We start from the raw sequence: 19,829 nt of genomic DNA, 5'->3' as shown, positions 1-19,829 counted from the left end.
ACGAAGCGTGTAAATAAATTGGCCACCATAGAACATTTCGAAAAGAAATCTAGTCCAAGCTACAAATTCTATTTGAAAAGGACTCTTGTTTGACAAAGAGACTTTTCGGCATAGACTTTAGTTTAGAGGATACCCCAAAAAATTATGTATTTAGTATTTATGGCGGTCAGCAAAATATAATCAGCGCGTGTCGATAGTTTAGTATAGATTAGAGCACGCGCTTATTCAGTTGAGATATTGTATGTGTCGCCGTAGATTAGACTTGTGATGTAAAGATAACAGGATGTATAAAACGCTTAGGTATGATTGAATAAGATAGTCTAAGATTACCAGTCAACGGAGTCTTTTACTCACTCTACCCAGTTCTCCTAAAGTGGTGACCCCGACTGAAGAACAAGAAGAGCACGCTATTTTTGGACGGTTGGACACAGCAAGTGGAGTAAGGTCTGCAGATTTCAATACTTACTGGTGAGAAATACCGACAAAGTTATCTCGCTGCGTTTGATTTTTCGTTACACTGCTACCTACTGCGTAATTATGTCACCACCGAGTCAGAGCAAATTTGCGGCGGGGTGGCGGGGGGCGAGCGCGGCACCTGATGTGTGAGGTCACTGTGGTCCTGCTACGCGGGGTGCGGTGGTAGTGATGTGTGTGTGAGGTCACTGACCCTGTGTTTGTGGTCCTCCGGCGCCGGGCTGAGGCGGGGCGCGGGGTGCGGCGGGGTGGCGGGGGGCGAGCGCGGCGCCTGTGCCAGCAACTGCATCTCCAGCATCTGCTCTTGTCGTATGTCGTCGTTGTAGTCCTGCGACACACAAAAACATAACTGTGATTATAAACAATTTACAAAATAATGTTTTTAGGGTTCCGTACCCAAAGGGTAAAAACGGGTCCCTATTACTAAGACTCCGTTGTCCGTCCGTCCGTCCGTCTGTCTGTCTGTCACCAGGCTGTAACTCGAGAACCGTTATAGATAGACAATTGAAATTTTCACAGATGATGTATTTCTATTCGAAAAAAAATCAATCTAGCTAGGTCTTATCTCTGGGAAAACGCGCATTATTGAGTTTTTATATGTTTTCCGAGCAATGCTTGGTCTCCCAGATAGGTATTAGTTTAGTTTTATGTTATTGAAAGTAAATAAATTGAGGACCTTAACTTATAATGTCATAACAATATCAAACGAGAAACAGATTTCAAAATTCCAAATGGCGCTATAGTGCTATAAAATCCTTAATAATAAAACGGGCCGTAAACCGGATAAAGTTGTCCTTTAAATTATTAATGTCCCAACTACAGAGATCCGATCAAACGTCGCTCGTAACTCTCCAAGTGTCTTCGACGACGTCGTAAAATCTCAGGTGTGACCCCCCTCCACCCCCTCTCACCTCAGAACAGTGCGGATCTGAGACTATATTCGACATTTTAAATCTGGTATGGATGGCATCCACAACGAATGGTGATTCGATGCCCTCAACCAACGGTTACCCGCGACTTTAACCAGATCGTCGGTCCATCTAGTCTGGGTCACTTATTAAAAACCCGTTCGTTGTGGAGATCCTTGAGGGAGGCCTTTGTCCAACCATGGACGTCTTTCGGCTGAGATAATGATGATAGATGGCATCACCATCAGTATAGGCTAGCCACCAACGGTAGGCTTAGCACAAGAGCGCCGCGACAATACCTGTAACTGTATCGAGTGAGAGGGATGGGCAGTCTATCTCGCAGACAAAATGCTGTCGCGGCATGGTTGTGGGTATACTAGGAGGCCAAACTTTTCAAAAGAAAAACCAACTGCAGTAGATATCTTCAGTTCTAGGAATCTCAAGGCGCAATTGTCATTTTCGGTGGTCATATAAATCGTAAGACTAAAGACTTAAGTGTTGACCGCCGATGGCCGCAATCAAACCTTTGTATGCGGCTCGCAAGCCGTGGTTTGCTAATCCTTAAGAGGTCCACTGATTACCAGTCCGCCGGACTAAATCTGCTTGTCAGTTGTTCGGACCTCTCACCTTTTGCGTTTCGACAGGCTGATATCGTCCCGTGGACTGGTAATCAGTGGGCCCCTTTAGGATAGAAAGATAAATGCGCATTGCTTGCCCTTAAATGAAAAGGCGCATATGCCTTCAAAAATATTTCATAATATATTTACTCGAGGAATTGGGACACATGCAAGGTGGCCTCGGTGTTAGCCACGAAAGCTAAAGACCCCGGTTCGAGTCCAGTCTACGATACTTACTCGAAGTCGTGGAGCTTGGCCCAGTTTTAGGGTTCGGTACCAAAAAGATACAAAAGGAACCTTTATGGTGCGACTCTGTATAGTATACATCACATCAATTTAAGACTATCAATTTAGATTTCACGAAATAGGCTATATCGCGAGCCGCTATTAAAACACCACGAATACGGTCTCAGCAGGGATCTGTAGACATATTTACGAGTACAATACACGTAGTTATTTTTACGGCGTCTAGTCATAAAACCGGGACATATCTGCGCGAAATATGCCCACGGCACAGATCGCAGTCGCTAGATGGAGCTTGTAATCTAGGATTCTGCATTAATCAATAATTCAATAGGGCTCGAACTTTTAGTGCGGATGCCGTAAAAACCGGCCAAGTACGAGACGGAGTCGCGCACGAAGGGTTCCATACCATTACGCATAAAACGACAAAAAATTTACGTTTGTTGTATGGGAGCCCCACTTAAATATTTACAACGGCCTCCTAGCCTAGTCGGTAGTGACTCTGCCTACGAAGCAGGAGGTCCCGGGTTCGAATCCTTGTATATATACATATATATAAATATTTGTTCCTGAGTTATGGATGTTTTCTATGTATATATGTGTATATTATATATATCGTCATCTAATAGTCACAACACAAGCCTTATTGAGCTTACTGTGGAACTAGGTCGATCTGTGTAAAATACTCCTATAATATTTTTTTATTTATTTATATTTTATTATGTTTTTAGTATTTGTTGTTATAGCGGCAACAGAAATACATCATTCTGTGAAATTTTCAACTGTCTAGCTGTCACGGTTCTCGAGTTATAGCCTGGTGACAGACAGACGGACAGACGAACCGACGGACAGTGGAGTCTTAGTAATCGGGTCCCGTTTTTACCCTTTGGGTACGGAACCCTAAAAACAATGTTGGTTTAGTCACAGAATGTTGTAGTAAATAAAACAAGTTTTACGAAACCTGTTACCGTAAGGTACGATTATTGATTAAATTTGTGTTTTAGTTTACAGTTTATAATCATTAAATTTGTTGATAATGTCAAATGTTTTGCATGAAACATCAAAAATATTGTGTAGGTACTGTTAAATTTTAATATTGTAATTTAAGGTTGAGAAGTGGTAATTGTTAAGATTATTTTTTGGAAATTAGTGTACTTTGGTTATTACCTGAGAATTTATAATGCATTATCTTAGAGCATTTAGTAACTGGAGACGTCATGGCTGTCATTTTATGTACGAAACAGTCTGTCGATTTTTGCGGGGGAGGGGACGTCAAATGTATTGCTATTTCTACATGATTTGTACATAACGTACAAATAGCCATGTCAGTCCATACAAAAGTTTGCACAATTGTGCAAGTTTTTCGGCAGGTTTTTCTTAAAGGTGACTCCAGTTATTAAATGCTCTAAGTGCATTATCTATAGGAGTTCATCAACGGACCGGGGCCTTCGCCATAACTCGCGATCAACCGATGAGAAAATCCTTTCAGAGAAAATGCTGGGCAGATTGTATTATACTCTGTGGCAGCTATCGCGAAATTTACGCTTACACCTTTGGGAAAATTTATGTTTTTGATAAGACGTGTAACATATCTATAAAGAACAAGACGTGTAACGTATAACAACAAGACGTGTAACGGCATTAAATTCATAAAGGTAAAAGAGATTCTGAAGTAACAATTTGTGGAGGTTTTGAACTTATCAAACTGCACAACGGGACTTAATCGCGTAATTAAGTTTTAAGATTTACCTCCGACGTTTCGAGGACGGCGTTGTCCCCGTGGTCTCGGAGAAGACTGGCTCAAGTTGACATCAACATCTTCTAGCCGCGCGAGTTTTTCGAACTACCCGCACTTGGTCATGTTTATCAGTTTGAACGTTTTGCGCACTAGGGATGTCACTCTGTCGCAAAGAATATAATCGACACACAACACTAACGATATTCGATTTATCGACTGTCGATATTCGTTTCCGCTTACATTTACTAATGACTGGATTCCATGTGGATGAGATCTTAAAACCCTCGTCCCGATTAAAATTGCAATGTTTTTTTATTTCAATGGCTTCCCGCACTTTTCTACTGTAGAAATGGCGATCCGTGGAAAGGATTTTAGGGTTATGCAGCTCAATCCAGTGGTTTGGTCCTGACTCCAGCAAATGCTCAGCCACGTCAAATGTTAAGTCCCGTTGTGCAGTTTGATAATGTTTAATAACCGTGAAAGTTTAAATCAGTGTTTTGAACTTGTTCTTAAAATGAAACGAACAGAATAGCAGTTGCAATGAGACTAATTTATTTATTAAATGTCACAGACAATGACATAAATATGGGCTTTTCTATTTAAAGTTGTACCAAACATTTTTGTGTTAGAATTGGGATTTTTTTATATTATTTCTACTCAGAATCACGAGCTTCTCCATTTTTACTGAGAAAAAAAGTGTCCCCAAAATTTTTGGTCCGTTTGGTTACGGTTTTCAATACAAACTCTATGACGGACAACTATTGGGAGGTTGCATTAAAAGTAGCTGTTTTTTATGTTTTTTGAACGTTTATTTGTATGATAAAAAATTTCATGATTTTAATCAAAATATGCGCCATCGGCAGCTACGACCTTCTCCCACTTCTCTGGCAACCATTGAATTCCGTGGCGAAAGAAAGCTCTATCCAATCAGCAATCCATTTTTGGACTTCTTCATAATTTTTGAAATGCCTGTCTTCTAAATCATGCTGCATCGACCGAAACAGATGATAGTATGATGGAGCCAGGTCTGGAGAATACGCTGGGTGAGGGAGGGTTTCCCATTCAAATTCCATTAATTTTTGTTTGACCTTCAAAGCAACATGAGGCCGAGCGTTAACATGAAGAAGAATCACTTTTCGTCGATTCGATGCAATCGATGGTCTGTTTTTCATCAAATTTTTGTATAAATTGTCCAACTGTTGTTGATAACGCTCAGCGGTGACTGTTTCGTTCGGCTTTAACAACTCATAATAGACAACTCCTTCCATATCCCACCAAATACAGAGCATCGTCTTATTAGCGTGGATGTTTCGCTTTGGAGTCGATGTTGTCGATTGGCCAGGATCAACCCATGTTTTTTTTCGTTTTGGATTATCAAAATAGATCCATTTTTCATCTCCGGTCACGATACGCCATAAGAAACTCTTCCTTTTTTGCTTTGCAAGTAATGAAATGCAGATGTTTAGCCGGTTCGCAATAGCACTGTCGGTCAATCGATGCGGCAGCCATTTTCCTTCTTTTTGTATCTTCCCAATGGCATGCAAACGTCGCGATACAGTTGATTTATCGACTCCAAGTTGTTGAGCTAATTCTTTAAGCGATTGACCGGGATTATCATCCAATAACGCTTTCAATTCCTCATCTTCAAATGGTTTCGGTTGTCCTGGCCGTTCTTTGTCATAAACATCACAGTCACCGCTTTTAAACCTTCTAAACCAATCTCTGCATGCTGTTTCGGATGGAGCAGATTCCCCATAAGTTTCCGCGAGCAATCGGTGAGCTTCAGCCGCACTTTTTTTCAAATCGAAATAATAAAGAAGTACACATCGGATAAATAACTTATCGCGATCCATTTTTTACTGTGTATTAAATATCACTTATTGAATATAAAAATGCTGACTGTCAACTGGATTATATTAACACACTTTCGAGCTTCAAAAATGTACATGTCACAGTAATTATACTTCAGTGTAAAAATTGCTACCCACATCTATATGTGAACAGCGGATATTAATGCAACCACCTAATAAAATTTTATGAAATTTTGGGAACACTTTTTTTCTCGTATAGGATCGAAAGAGCTCGTAATTCATTGGAATCAATCAATAATTAAGTGGAAATAATATAAAAAATCCAAAATCTAAAATGCAAGTTGATGAGGGTACAACTTTAAATAAAAATGCCCACATGTACAGAATTAGAACAGAATTTATGGAATAACCTCAACACACCTTACTTAAGTACAAAGCACTTATATTTAATGTCTTCTTGCAAGTGATACTTTCACCAAGTGCCCGAAACGCCTTAAATGAGGGTCATATATCAAGAGATGCATATTTTGGGCACAAATTGAGCGTGCTGGGGCAACAGGAGGGGCATTCAGACTTCAACAATATGTTATCGATTTGATATTCGGGGGAAATCGTTGGTTGAAGGCGGCGCTTGACCGATGGCTGTGGGAATAGGGGGTATTACTGCTGTTCTGCCGCCAGAGTGCAGCACTAGCGCCTCTAGTAAACCATAGAGGAACTTATACATACTGTGCCTTAAACTGTTTTTGACAAGTTTTCACAGACGATAAAATATGACGTTGATGCAGCAAGGCGGTTTGTTAATAAGGGCCTACCGGGAAACGCGAAAATCGAAATTAGTTATCTCTGTCTCTTTATCGCTCGAATATGCAAGAGTGACAGAGAGGTTACATATAACGAAATTTCGGTTTTCTTGTCTCGCGGCAGACCCCCAGATTGTGATGGATAGTGGTAGTGGCGACCCCTACGTAGAGTTTCGCGTAATATTCCCTATACTTGGAGGTGGCCTTTCAGGCCAATTCGAACATCCACTGACATTAAAATGATACCCAAATGGCGTCATTTAGTCATGCATTTCACTCGTACTTATATTGGCACGAATGAGAGACACCATTACTAAATGACAGCATTTTGATGTCAGTATACGTCGTATACGATGTCGAATTGGCCTGTTTGTCAATTTCTCACGGCTGAAACGATTATGATGATATTTATACAATATTACGCCCTAGAGATGTGGTGCTGGAGAAGAATGCTCGGAGTATCGTGGACTGAATTCCGTCGAGAACTCGGCATCAAGCAGCGTTTATCATCTTTGGTGCAGTCTCGTATCCTCACCTTTTTTGGTCACGTATGCCGCCGAGGGGAGGGAAGTGATGACCACGACCACTCTGTCAAGAGTGATACCGACGAAGAAGAAGAAGAAGATACAATATTACTGTATACATTGGACTCTCACCAACTAAATATAAGTATAACTAAGATAAATATTAAATCAATATCAGATCAAGTTAAAATTTTTAAAAGTGGATTGCGGTTTCAAGGCTCATTATGCAATGTCGTCAGGGTAAATTGTAGTCGCTTAGAATGCGGGCCGCGGGGCAAGGAGGATCAGCTGAAACAGCTTGTATTTACAAACCAAAGACATTATACTACTTATACTAGTTTAATATTGTACATAACAAATGATGTACCTATGTACATTTTACATTTTGTACTTAATCAAAAAATTTAGTATTCGTATTTAATCTTACACATGCATCACAAGTAGAACCCAACACTTCATCGTCATCATCATCATCATCTCAGCCATAAGACGTCCACTGCTGAACATAGGCCTCCCCTTTGAACCTCCATTCGTACCGGTTGGAAGCGACCCGCATCCAGCGTTCTCCGGCGACCTTAACAAGGTCGTCTGTCCATCTTGTGGGAGGACGTCCTACGCTGCGCTTGCTAGTCCGTGGTCTCCACTCGAGCACTTTTCGACCCCATCGCCCTACACTTAGCTGATCTTTTTTATCACAAATCACATGGCGCCGTACAGCGCCATCTTCTTCAGCTGCCAAACTTGAAAACGCCTGCGGCCAATGAATCTTACAAAATACGAGTATACTTAAAAAATGCACGTTCGAACTTTGTAGGCCATTAGCGGGCACTACGATTTTTTGTCGTGCCATAATTTTGTCACAGAAATGCAACGTATGTGTATATATATGTCAGTGCGTATATATATATACGAGAAAAAATATACCTATATATTACAGCGCGATTCCAAAATCGTGTCGCAAAAATTAAATACGTAGTGCGCGCTTGGCCTTTCAGTAAAATATCGTTATTAAGTAAAATGTGGTCTTTGAAACACGTCTCTACTTTGACATTATTGGCTTTATGACACCTGCACAAATTTTTGGTCCTTCAAAACAATAATTTTATGGCAAAAATTTCATTTTTGGTACAAGCTTATATTGCTGACTGTACGTTCCTATGGCCACCTCCTGTCTCCATCATCAGATCAGCTCGATGGTACCATGTAATATTGCATTGTCATTCGACTTACATATGTAAGCAAATTTTCAGCTTTTTTTTTTTTTTTTTTTTTTAAAACTTAAAACTAGGACTAGTGCTATTAATTGGAAGTCGGAAAATGGGTCAAATTTAGCTTGCAAGATTTGACCCGTACAAACATAGTTACATAACTACATACATAGGTACATTGCAAGTTAAACAAAAGCTTGTAAAAAACAAAATTATTCGAACCGAATCGTAAAACAACCTAACCAACTTTATCCCAGCAAAATTAGCTGACATAAAGCCAGTATTTAGTGCTGTAAAGTGTCCCACTTTACCGCACCCGTCACCCACATTAGCCACTCACTCTTCCATTTAGTATATATTATTCATCCTTAATACGTAAGTAACAGGGTTCAATATTGCACAACTAGCCGCAATTGCCGCTTGCATTACCCACTAATTTGCTTCCATTGTGCCACCCTTGTTACGTAGGTAATAGAGTTCACAATGTGGTCACACGTGCACCAACCAGCTACCCTTATTAGCTAGGTAATACAGTGTGGAAAAAAAGGGCCCTGGAGGGAACGTACGTTCCCTCCAGGGCCCATCATTTTTTTCCAAAACCTTAAGCTCATTTTACTCAAGGGAAACATACTTTTATTTAAAACCAAAATATTACTTTGCTAATCCGCGAAAAGCATTTGCTTTTCGCGGATTAGCAAAGTAATATTTTGGTTTTAATTAGTATGGATTTCCGCAAAGTAACGCCTGATTCTATTCACTATACTTTTATTTTTAAAAAGAAACAAAAAATTCAAAAGTTTTTTTAATTTGCTTGTCTCGTCCGGGAATCGAACCAACTTAATATTTAAAAATACAAACTATTTTTATGCGTGAGTCCGACTCGCAATTGGCCGGTTTTTTTAATTTTTAATCGGTTCGATTCCCGGGCGAGACTAAGCGAATTTAAAAGATATCTTTGATTGCAATTATTTATTTATTGCAATTATTTTATTATTTATTTTATTTTTTTTTTATTGCTGGTATGAAAACCAGAGCAATTGTGTTAAATGGGCCGGTTCGCTCTCAAAAATGTACAAGCTTGAGTGTGGAGTAAGACAGGGCGGGCTTAGCTCGCCCTGTCTTTTTAACCTGTATATGAACAGCCTGATGGATGAGCTCAGCAGTGCCATGGTCGGATGCTCAATTGACGGAAAAATGGTCAATAACATCAGCTACGCAGATGACATGGTACTGCTGGCGCCATCTGTCAGCGCCCTCAACAAACTGCTGCGCATATGTGAGAGGTACGCGGAGGCCCATGGTCTGAGGTACAATGTCACAAAAAGCGAACTGCTCCTGTTCAAGGCCGGTAGCAAAACATACTCAGTTCCACAGGTAAAGCTGAATGGCGATCCTTTGAAGCAAGTCACGCGTTTTAAATACCTCGGACACTGGGTCTCTGAGTCCATGAGTGATGACCTGGACATAGAACGGGAGCGTAGGGCCCTGGCGGTCAGATGCAATATGGTAGCTCGCAGGTTTGCAAGGTGTTCTAAGAATGTTAAAGTGACGCTCTTTAAAGCATATTGTCAGACCTTTTACACCTGCAGCCTGTGGGTTAACTACACGCAGAAGGCGCTCAGGGCCCTTAGAGTCCAGTACAACAATGGTTTTAGGATGCTGTTGGGGTTGCCGCGATTTTGTAGTGCATCGCAAATGTTTACCGATGCTCACACAGACAGCTTTGCCGCTATTTTGCGCAAAAGAGGGGCATCCTTAGTGAAGAGGTTGAGTGGCAGCCCAAACAGCATACTAAACACCATTGCAGATAGATGGCAGGGGCGCTTCCAGGAGCACTGGAACCGTTTGCATTGCTCACTAGGTTATGTATGATTGTGTTTTGACTGTGATAATATTTATGTGTGTATTAATTGTACTAACGCTAGCTCTTAAGTTATTTTTTGTTACTAACAACTATGGACATATGTTTCCGAAATAAATTATTTGAATTTGAATTTGAATTACCTATGTTTTTTTTATAAATAAAAAATGTTCCCTTTCAGTAAAATGAGCTGGCTTAAGGTTTTAAGGCACGTTCCCTCCAGGGCCCATTAATTTTTTCCACCCTGTATAGTTTACTGTGGCGTTCGTATTCGTTTGAATAATTACGTGTTAGCTTCCGGACCGCCGCACTCCAGAGGGCCTCCCATTAACCACGTTCGACGTGTTGCCTCTCTGTCGCACTTGCAAATTCGTACGTAAGTGTGACACGGACGCAACAGGTCGAACGTGGTTTGTGGTAGGCCCAGTTCGATGGGCGACCAATATTTCAGCGCAGTCTGCATTTTGTAGTGCGATAATTGTCGATGCGTCCACAACTGACAAATTTGAATGTCTTCGAACTGAGTTTTCATGGAGATTTCTTACACATTATTACTAGCAAAGAGAATAGAGTCTATAGAGACGGATTGTCAAAGTAAATTATGTAGCCACTGTAAATTTACTGCCATCTTTCGACAGAACATAAACTGTTAGAACGCCATTTGACTTTGATCCTTATTCTTTCATTGATATGTGTTAACTTATTAAATATTAATATTAACGCCACCTACTCGACTATAGGCCAAAGGTATGGTGCAATGTTTTCGAGCGATGGCGCCACAACCTTCAGCCTATCTTATGCTCGAGTAGATGGCGTTAATATTAATATTTAACAAGTTAACACATATCAGTGAAAGAATAAGGATCAAAGAAAAATGGCGTTCATACAGTGTTAATCTTCTGTCGAAAGATGGCAGTAAATGAACGTAGCTACATAATTTACCATGACAGTAACTCTCTACTTCATATGCTCTTAATTTGTTACTAGCTTGCGGCGTCTCTTCTGTCACTGTCGACGTCGCGCCACAATGTTCTAACAGATGGCGTTAGCTACGTCGCGCCACAATGTTCTAACAGATGGCGTTAGCTACCTAGAACGCAATTTGGTAGAAACCTACATCGCGCTTATGGAGTTCCACATGCCAGTTTTTGAAGAGGGTGTTTTTTCGACATTTGTATGGCATTTTTTTATTTTTGAAAAATCTGATTTATAATCATCGTTTTAGGAAGGGTTCTTAACAACAAAAAATATACTGTAGGAGGCACCTCTGTACTTTTTATAGTTAGCTAGATATGGACGTTTAAAGATCGACATTTGTATGACACTATTTAGCCATTTGTAAGGCGCTTTTGACATGTATAAGGCATATTTTCGACATTATATGGCAGTATCAACATGTATATGCCACTATTTATTATTTTTGTTGCATTTATAAGACCCTGACGACATTTGTATAACACCTTCTCGACATCTGTATGGCACTATGTCGACATTTGTATGCCACAATCGACATTTATACGGTCAAAATAGCCGTATAAATGTCGCCATACAAATGTCGCGACATGTCGCTAATAATATTTTTTTGCGATATTTCCTACACAATACAACCGATTCACTTATTTATTTTATCATTTATTTTAACACTATATTTGCAACTATTATTATAAAATAAACATTTTTATTCCAACTATGTACCAACGTATTAAGCGTCCATACAAATGTCATTGTAGTCGTACCAAAATATATCGAAAGAGATTTTTATCTGTTTTTAAATAAATTAAACTGTTTCCGGCTCTACATTTGATGTCAATCGATGCCCAACTAACCGCACTATTGCGTTGTAAATTTAATCTAACCGTTATTCAATAGACAAAGAAGATTATAGGGGGTATATTTAAGTCATAACAAAACAGGTGCCGCGCGGGACAGCGATAAAAAGGCTTCCCTTGTTTTATTAAATAACGCATTAATTTATCAATATGATTAAATCAATTCTCTAGAAAATGCTCTTTATAGAAATACAAAGTTGTTTATAATACGTTCCCTACATCCAAAGTTATGATTTTTTTTATTGCGCGATGCCGCCACTGGGACACGCGAAAAACGGCAAATTTCGCCGTTTTTGGAACTTCAAATACGATTTTGTCAGGAACAAATAATATTTTAGGTACAGTTATGCATTATTTTTAAAGCTTATAATACACTGAATGAAAATATATACATACCCAGTCTTTTAGTCCTATGGACTTCGAGTTTTAGCCGTGGGACAGCAAAAAATGCCTATTTGAAAATTGACCCATATATACAACTTCCCACCAACTCTCGGTGGACTTCGGTCCCCAGGCATAACGCCCGCCTGTAGAGAATTCTCTCTATTGCCCTCTCTCGACATTTTCTACAACATTAACAATTTTATTTCATTATTATATTTTCCACTGGAAGAGCCCCTGCAAGATGGTCGAATTCCATTAGACAAGCATGCAAAGGGCGCATAGCGCTTGATCGCGTTAAATGGAGGGACATAGTTGTTGGTCACGATCCTCAGTCATAAGGGAACGACGAAGAAGATGAAAGCTATAGATTTTTTTATAGGCTTTTTGGATAGAGACTTCGCGTCAGCGAAGGCTGGCGTGATACCACTCGGGACCGAGCAAAGTGGCGTGCTCTTGTGTTGCAGGCTAAATAAGACTCATTTTGCGTCATCGCGCCAACCAAGTAAGTAAGGAAAGCTATAGACTTACCGGTACTAAAAACCGTCGTAGTTCTGCAAGCGCGTACGCTACACGCGCATGCGCCTCGGCGGGCGTGGCGAAAGCGCTCACTTCCACGTGCAGCTCTTCAGCTAAGTGGGAGAACTTCGGGTCGCCTGACACGCGGAGCTCTTCTTCCTGGACAAACATAAAGCGACATTAGAAGAGGCAATAATGCCTCGTTTTTGCCTCGTTATGTAATAACGTAACGAGGCAAAAATATTAGAAGCATTCGTGGCAAACGTGGCTGACGATGCCGCCATAACCTTAGGCCAGTGGCACAGAACAAATTAATAATAGTACTACCACACAGAAATGAGAGTTTGACTCAGGCTTCGGTTTTGTAGGAAGTGTTCTTTCTGCACGGTTGTACTATTATTTATTCTGTGCTTATATATCCATATTAGGCCCAACAATATAATAATGAAGTAGAACTGCTTTAGTATAACGTACCTTCTGCCTGTCTTTCATGGACCCACGGCCGAGCACGGCCATCTTACATAGCGTATCTTCTTGTAACCTCTTCAGAGAGTTGCCTTTTGGGCCCAACAGCTTGCCGACGAAGTTGAACTGTGAACAAAATATGTTTAAATATATTAAGATTAGATTTAAAAGAACAGAAGATTAGATTTATTTATAATTGGCGAGATCAAAGCCACACGACTCCGCTGGCTTGGTCACCTGGAGAGGATGGGGGAGGATCGTGCTGTGAGAAGAGCGTATGTGGGGCACCCGGGCGGAAAACGTCCGTCCGGGCGGCCCAGATACCGCTGGAGTGACGAAGCCGAAAAAGACCTGTCCGCCCTCGGAGTACCCAACTGGCGCGAAGTGGCGCAGAATAGGGCAGAGTGGCGCTCTCTTGTGTCAGAGGCCAAGATCCTCTTTGGGTCACTGAGCCAGTGATGTATGTATGTATTTATTTATTTATTTAAACTTTATTGCACAAAGTATATACAAAAATGTACAAATGGCGGACTTAATGCCAAATGGCATTCTCTACCAGTCAACCATAGGGCCAAACAGACATCTACAATTGGTGCAGAGAGAGAAATATACCTATTCAGTGAATATAAAAAAAGCAAACTATACATATAAACTACATAAATAAATAAAATATATATAAACTACTACATATTTATACAATACATACTATAAATATAATAATGATGGATATTATTCGAACTCTTGTTTTAGCAAATGCTTACGCAACAACCGCTTAAAAGAAAACTTACTTGGAGCTTGTCTAATATTTAGAGGGAGTGAATTCCAAAGACGACTAGCCTGGACGGCGAAAGAATTAGTCATAAAACCAGTACGGTGAGAAGGTATGGTCAGTTTGAGAACGCGGGAGGTACGCAGCTCACATCCTGGACGAGGAGTATCGAAGACGAATTTACTTTTGAGATATCCAGGAGCAGAAGGCTCAAACAGGATCGAAAATAGGATACAAAGGATCCGAAAGGACCTACGACGACGGATGGAGAGCCAGTTGAGCTGCCGGCGGTAAAAGGAGACATGATCGTATTTACGAAGTCCAAATATAAATCTAATACAGTTATTGAGTAGACGGTCTAGTTTATTGAGTGATTCCTGAGTGGCATTAGTAGTACACACATCCCCGTAATCAATTATTGGTAACACTAAGGACTGCTCTAACATTTTTTTCGTGCTTACAGGCAGAAAGTTTTTAAATTTATATAGAGTTCTAAGTGTACCTGTGACCTTCCGACTTGTCTCCGAGAGCTGACCAGACCAGGAAAGGTTGGAATCTAAAACTAATCCGAGATTCTTAACCCGACTGCTCACCGGAATTACAGTATCCTCAAAAAGGATCGGAGCAACAGGTACTGTACTCAACTGCGACGTAGAAATTTTCTTAAATTTTAAATTAATATTTTTGGGTTGAATTCCTTTTCTTATTTCGACGATTTTAACAATATCCCAAACTAACTCGATTGGTTGCACTTATTTGCATAATCTGTTGCATTCAGATGCACCTCATTATGCTTATCTGTTGTCGGGGTTGTCATACGAGTAAAAATAATTAAAACTTGAGATATTTAGGTTGTCACTCCAGGAAAACTTTGTATGATTTAGATATGTTTTTTAGGTAAGAGAGAATTTAGATGTTAAATAAAACATAGGAATAACAGACTCCAAAAAGGGGGCTCTGAAATGAAACTTTATTAGATTTATTGATAAAATATATTTCTTAGGCTCAGGAGTGAATTGTTAAATAAATCAGTCAGAATTTTCGTAGGATTTGTGTCTTCAAGGGATTGGCACCCTACTTTCGTTTTGGCCTTTTGTACTCAACATATGAGGAGGTCATTTTGAGATGACATGCACTTTTGATGTGTGGACCCCTCCGGGGACGCACGCTCGCATGAGTACTATTTGTGGTGAGACCACACATTCGCCATGTTGGTCGAAATGCTGGAAGCAGCTCGAGTCCTTCGGTGTGCTCCACTGAGTAAGTACAAATGGAATTTAGGTGTGATCAACTTCACAATGGCGCGAAACGTTGTGGGTTCGTCCTTAACCAGGTTTTTGGTTCTTTACAGAGTTGACTCCTGCTCGAGGGTTGGGAGTGCTCCGCCAGAAGTCCTAACAGCTTCCAGTGCGGTGAGCTAAATTTCCAATTGTTTCATATTTTCTTTAGCGGCCATTAAGGCGTCGGCTAATGTATCCATTTCTCGGTTTACAGGAGCCGGGAGCTTGTGAATTTTTTTGGAAGAGCTTTAGAATTCTTTTGAAGAGCTTTCGATTTCTTTTGGAATTCATTTGAAGATGTTTAGAAGTGGTAATATGAGGCTGTGGGATCTGTACCACGCCATCTGCAGCGGCCGGCTCCAACCAGGTTAGCGGCCAGCTTCCCGGGGAAAGGCGAGTTCGCTCCCCGCTGCTGCAGTTCCAGCAGCAGTTTTTGAGGTCGGTCTGTTGCATAACTTTTGAGTGGCATTCGCCACCAACTACAAATTTAAAATGGTTAATTATGATTTAATTTTATTCAGTTTGAAGTTTTGAAAGTTCTGGTGCATAAAACGTAGGTATTTCGAAATTTAGTTTTTAGTTTTTAATTAATGGGTGTTATCCCTTATAACTAGAACCTGTGAAGCGACCCAGCTTACCACTGAGCATTTAACAGTAAATGATTAGATTAATAAAGTTTGTTAGATATAAATTTGTTTAATTGTTTCTCCTCCTAGCTTTCCTGCAGCAAGGTTTCCGTTTAGTCTATTTAATTTAATTTTGATTTAATTTTATTTTGTTAACATGGCTGTTTCCATTTTCCACAAGCCGGAGCTTTTCATTTATTATTTTACCCCCTTTTAAAACAGCCGTGTTACAATGGCGCCCAACGTGGCGTTGTACTGGGAAGGCCAACAGTTTGTTTACGGGTTGGAAGGATAGACGGAGGTTTTTTTTCTATGTGCAGCGCAGTTGGCCGCATAGTTTTTTTTTCACCTTTCGTGGTGTTGACGTGGGTTCGAGATGTTGTTTAGATTTTTTTGTTCGGTCAGAACAGCAGTTTGTTTAGATTGATTAACGTTTGTATGATTTCACTTTTAGATTTTGGGTAGTTTGTTTGAGCATTTTTGGTAAGTTTGAAACTCGAAGTTGCGTCAGTCCTTTTGTTGAGATTCTAGGTTTTCTAGATCAGTTTTTTGAGTAGATTAGTTTTCTGGTCCTCATTTTGTTTTAGTGGTGCAAGTCGCTGAGGACAGCGAGCGGTTCACCTACGTTGAACCTTAAAATCGGGGAGGGGGGTATTGTAACGTAGACATTTTCTTAAATTTTAAATTAATATTTTTGGGTTGAATTCCTTTTCTTATTTCGACGATTTTAACAATATCCCAAACTAACTCGATTGGTTGCACTTATTTGCATAATCTGTTGCATTCATGAGATGCACCTCTTTATGCTTATCTGTTGTCGGGGTTTTCATACGAGTAAAAATAATTAAAACTTGAGATATTTAGGTTGTCACTCCAGGAAAACTTTGTATGATTTAGATATGTTTTTTAGGTAAGAGAGAATTTAGATGTTAAATAAAACATAGGAATAACAGACTCCAAAAAGGGGGCTCTGAAATGAAACTTTATTAGATTTATTGATAAAATATATTTCTTAGGCTCAGGAGTGAATTGTTAAATAAATCAGTCAGAATTTTCGTAGGATTTGTGTCTTCAAGGGATTGGCACCCTACTTTTGTTTTGGCCTTTTGTACTCAACATATGAGGAGGTCATTTTGAGATGACATGCACTTTTGATGTGTGGACCCCTCCGGGGACGCACGCTCGCATGAGTACTATTTGTGGTGAGACCACACATTCGCCATGTTGGTCGAAATGCTGGAAGCAGCTCGAGTCCTTCGGTGTGCTCCACTGAGTAAGTGCAAATGGAATTTAGGTGTGATCAACTCCACAATGGCGCGAAACGTTGTGGGTTCGTCCTTAACCAGGTTTTTGGTTCTTTACAGAGTTGACTCCTGCTCGAGGGTTGGGAGTGCTCCGCCAGAAGTCCTAACAGCTTCCAGTGCGGTGAGCTAAATTTCCAATTGTTTCATATTTTCTTTAGCGGCCATTAAGGCGTCGGCTAATGTATCCATTTCTCGGTTTACAGGAGCCGGGAGCTTGTGAATTTTTTTGGAAGAGCTTTAGAATTCTTTTGAAGAGCTTTCGATTTCTTTTGGAATTCATTTGAAGATGTTTAGAAGTGGTAATATGAGGCTGTGGGATCTGTACCACGCCATCTGCAGCGGCCGGCTCCAACCAGGTTAGCGGCCAGCTTCCCGGGGAAAGGCGAGTTCGCTCCCCGCTGCTGCAGTTCCAGCAGCAGTTTTTGAGGTCGGTCTGTTGCATAACTTTTGAGTGGCATTCGCCACCAACTACTAATTTAAAATGGTTAATTATGATTTAATTTTATTCAGTTTGAAGTTTTGAAAGTTCTGGTGCATAAAACGTAGGTATTTCGAAATTTAGTTTTTAGTTTTTAATTAATGGGTGTTATCCCTTATAACTAGAACCTGTGAAGCGACCCAGCTTACCACTGAGCATTTAACAGTAAATGATTAGATTAATAAAGTTTGTTAGATATAAATTTGTTTAATTGTTTCTCCTCCTAGCTTTCCTGCAGCAAGGTTTCCGTTTAGTCTATTTAATTTAATTTTGATTTAATTTTATTTTGTTAACATGGCAGTTTCCATTTTCCACAAGCCGGAGCTTTTCATTTATTATTTTACCCCCTTTTAAAACAGCCGTGTTACACAACCTAGATATTTGCCACTGGCTACCTAAAATTATGGCTTGGCATTTAGCTGGATTTACACAAATGCCAAAGCTAGCAGACCACTCGGCGATGTAATCCAAGTATGTAGATTTAAAAGAATCCATAATGAAATAGAGTAAATTTTTGGCAAAAAGTTCATTCTTAGAGTTCCGTACCTCAAAAGGAAAAAAAACGGAACCCTTATAGGATCACTCGTGCGCTTGTATGTCTGTCTACTCCACCCTTGCCCCCCCCCTTTGTCTCCGAAACTAAAATGTTGTCTCTAAAAATTTTGAAAAAAATACACAAAATAGTTCTTTACCTACAGATAACAGGAAAACCTATGCAGTCTCAAAATTGGGTAATGTACGGAACCCTTAGAACGCGAGTCTGACTCGCACTTGACCGGTTTTTGGTACAAGCTTCGCTGTCTGTACTTTTATTTCCACAGGCAACTAATACTCATCGAGACAATTCTTACAACCCCTAACACCGAAACGGAACCCTTATAGGATCACTCGTGCGTCTGTCAGTCCGACCATTCCCCTCTCCCCTTTATGTCCGAAACTACTGGGTCTAAAATTTAGAAAAAAGTACAGTTTGCGTTTGTTTTATCACAGAGTTCTCATGGCCACATCCTGTCTCCATCATCAGATCAGATATATGTCATCATAATTGTCATCTGATTTATATATTATTGTATACAAAATTTCAGCTCAATCGGAAAACTCAAGTGGGTTAAATTTAGCATCCGAGATTTAACTCACACTAACGGCAAGTTAAATAAAAGATTGGAAAAATAAGGTCAGAAACTGTTTATATTGTTTCGTTATTCTAAAATACATAGAAGCGCTTTCAATCCGGAGTTTGCGGGTTCAAACCTTGGCTCGTACCAATGAGTTTATCGGAACTTATGTACGAAATATCATTTGATATTTATTAGTCGCTTTTCGGTGAAGGGAAACATCGTGAGGAATCCGGACTAATCCCAATAAGGCCTAGTTTACCCTCTGGGTTGGAAGGTCAGATGGCAGTCGCTTTCGTAAAAACTAGTGCCTACGCCAATTCTCGGGATTAGTTGTCAAGCGGACCCCAGGCTCCCATGAGCCGTGGCAAAATGCCGGGATAACGCGAGGAAGATGATGTTAGTCTAAATTTCTAAAATACACAATTTCCAGCGATACAGCAACAAATTGAACAGATCGCAGCAAATCATCCTGCTTGTTCGCTTACTACATCGTATTTCACTCCGCTCGAATGTAAACCAATTTACAAAATGGCGCGCGGGACTCGGCCAATCTCTGAACAAGTGTTCCAATCACAGGATCTAGTCCGCTCTGTTGATGATGTTGCAGGGGCTAATATTGCTCTATTGTAGACCCAAGGATCTATGAAGTGTATTTATAATATAAATAAAATCTATGAAAAGAACGCGCCTCGGAAAATCGAGAAAAAATTATGCTCGAAAAGATAGCGCCATACCTTTGGCCTATTCTCGGCTAGATGGCGTTGACGTTAACACATAATTATCAGTGAAAGAACATGGGTCAGTAATACTGACAGTATGGAACAATAAAAATTAAAAATCATTTATCCGTAAACATATTTTGATTAATTTATA

The 19,829-nt window shown here is 40.1% G+C and overlaps 1 protein-coding gene and 1 long non-coding RNA gene across 2 annotated transcripts in view; one reads left to right on the top strand and one right to left on the bottom strand.

The window, feature by feature from the left end:
* Positions 1-19,829, bottom strand: part of LOC134800770 (KH domain-containing, RNA-binding, signal transduction-associated protein 2-like) — a 352,308-nt gene that overhangs the window by 11,619 nt on the left and 320,860 nt on the right. The window contains exons 4-6 of the mRNA XM_063773318.1: positions 13,391-13,507; positions 12,929-13,075; positions 668-802 (exon numbers count right to left, since the gene is read on the bottom strand). Coding sequence (XP_063629388.1) covers positions 668-802; positions 12,929-13,075; positions 13,391-13,507 — 399 coding nt within the window. The remainder of the gene's footprint in view (positions 1-667; positions 803-12,928; positions 13,076-13,390; positions 13,508-19,829) is intronic.
* LOC134800878 (uncharacterized) overlaps positions 1-19,829 on the top strand; it is a 56,671-nt gene that overhangs the window by 1,535 nt on the left and 35,307 nt on the right. The gene's annotated exons all lie outside the window — the stretch shown is intronic.

The sequence above is a fragment of the Cydia splendana genome, chromosome 20, assembly GCF_910591565.1.
Source record: "Cydia splendana chromosome 20, ilCydSple1.2, whole genome shotgun sequence".
Taxonomy (NCBI): domain Eukaryota; kingdom Metazoa; phylum Arthropoda; class Insecta; order Lepidoptera; family Tortricidae; genus Cydia; species Cydia splendana.
The sequence above is the reverse complement of the archived record's forward strand: the minus strand, read 5'-3'. Positions and strand labels throughout refer to the sequence as shown.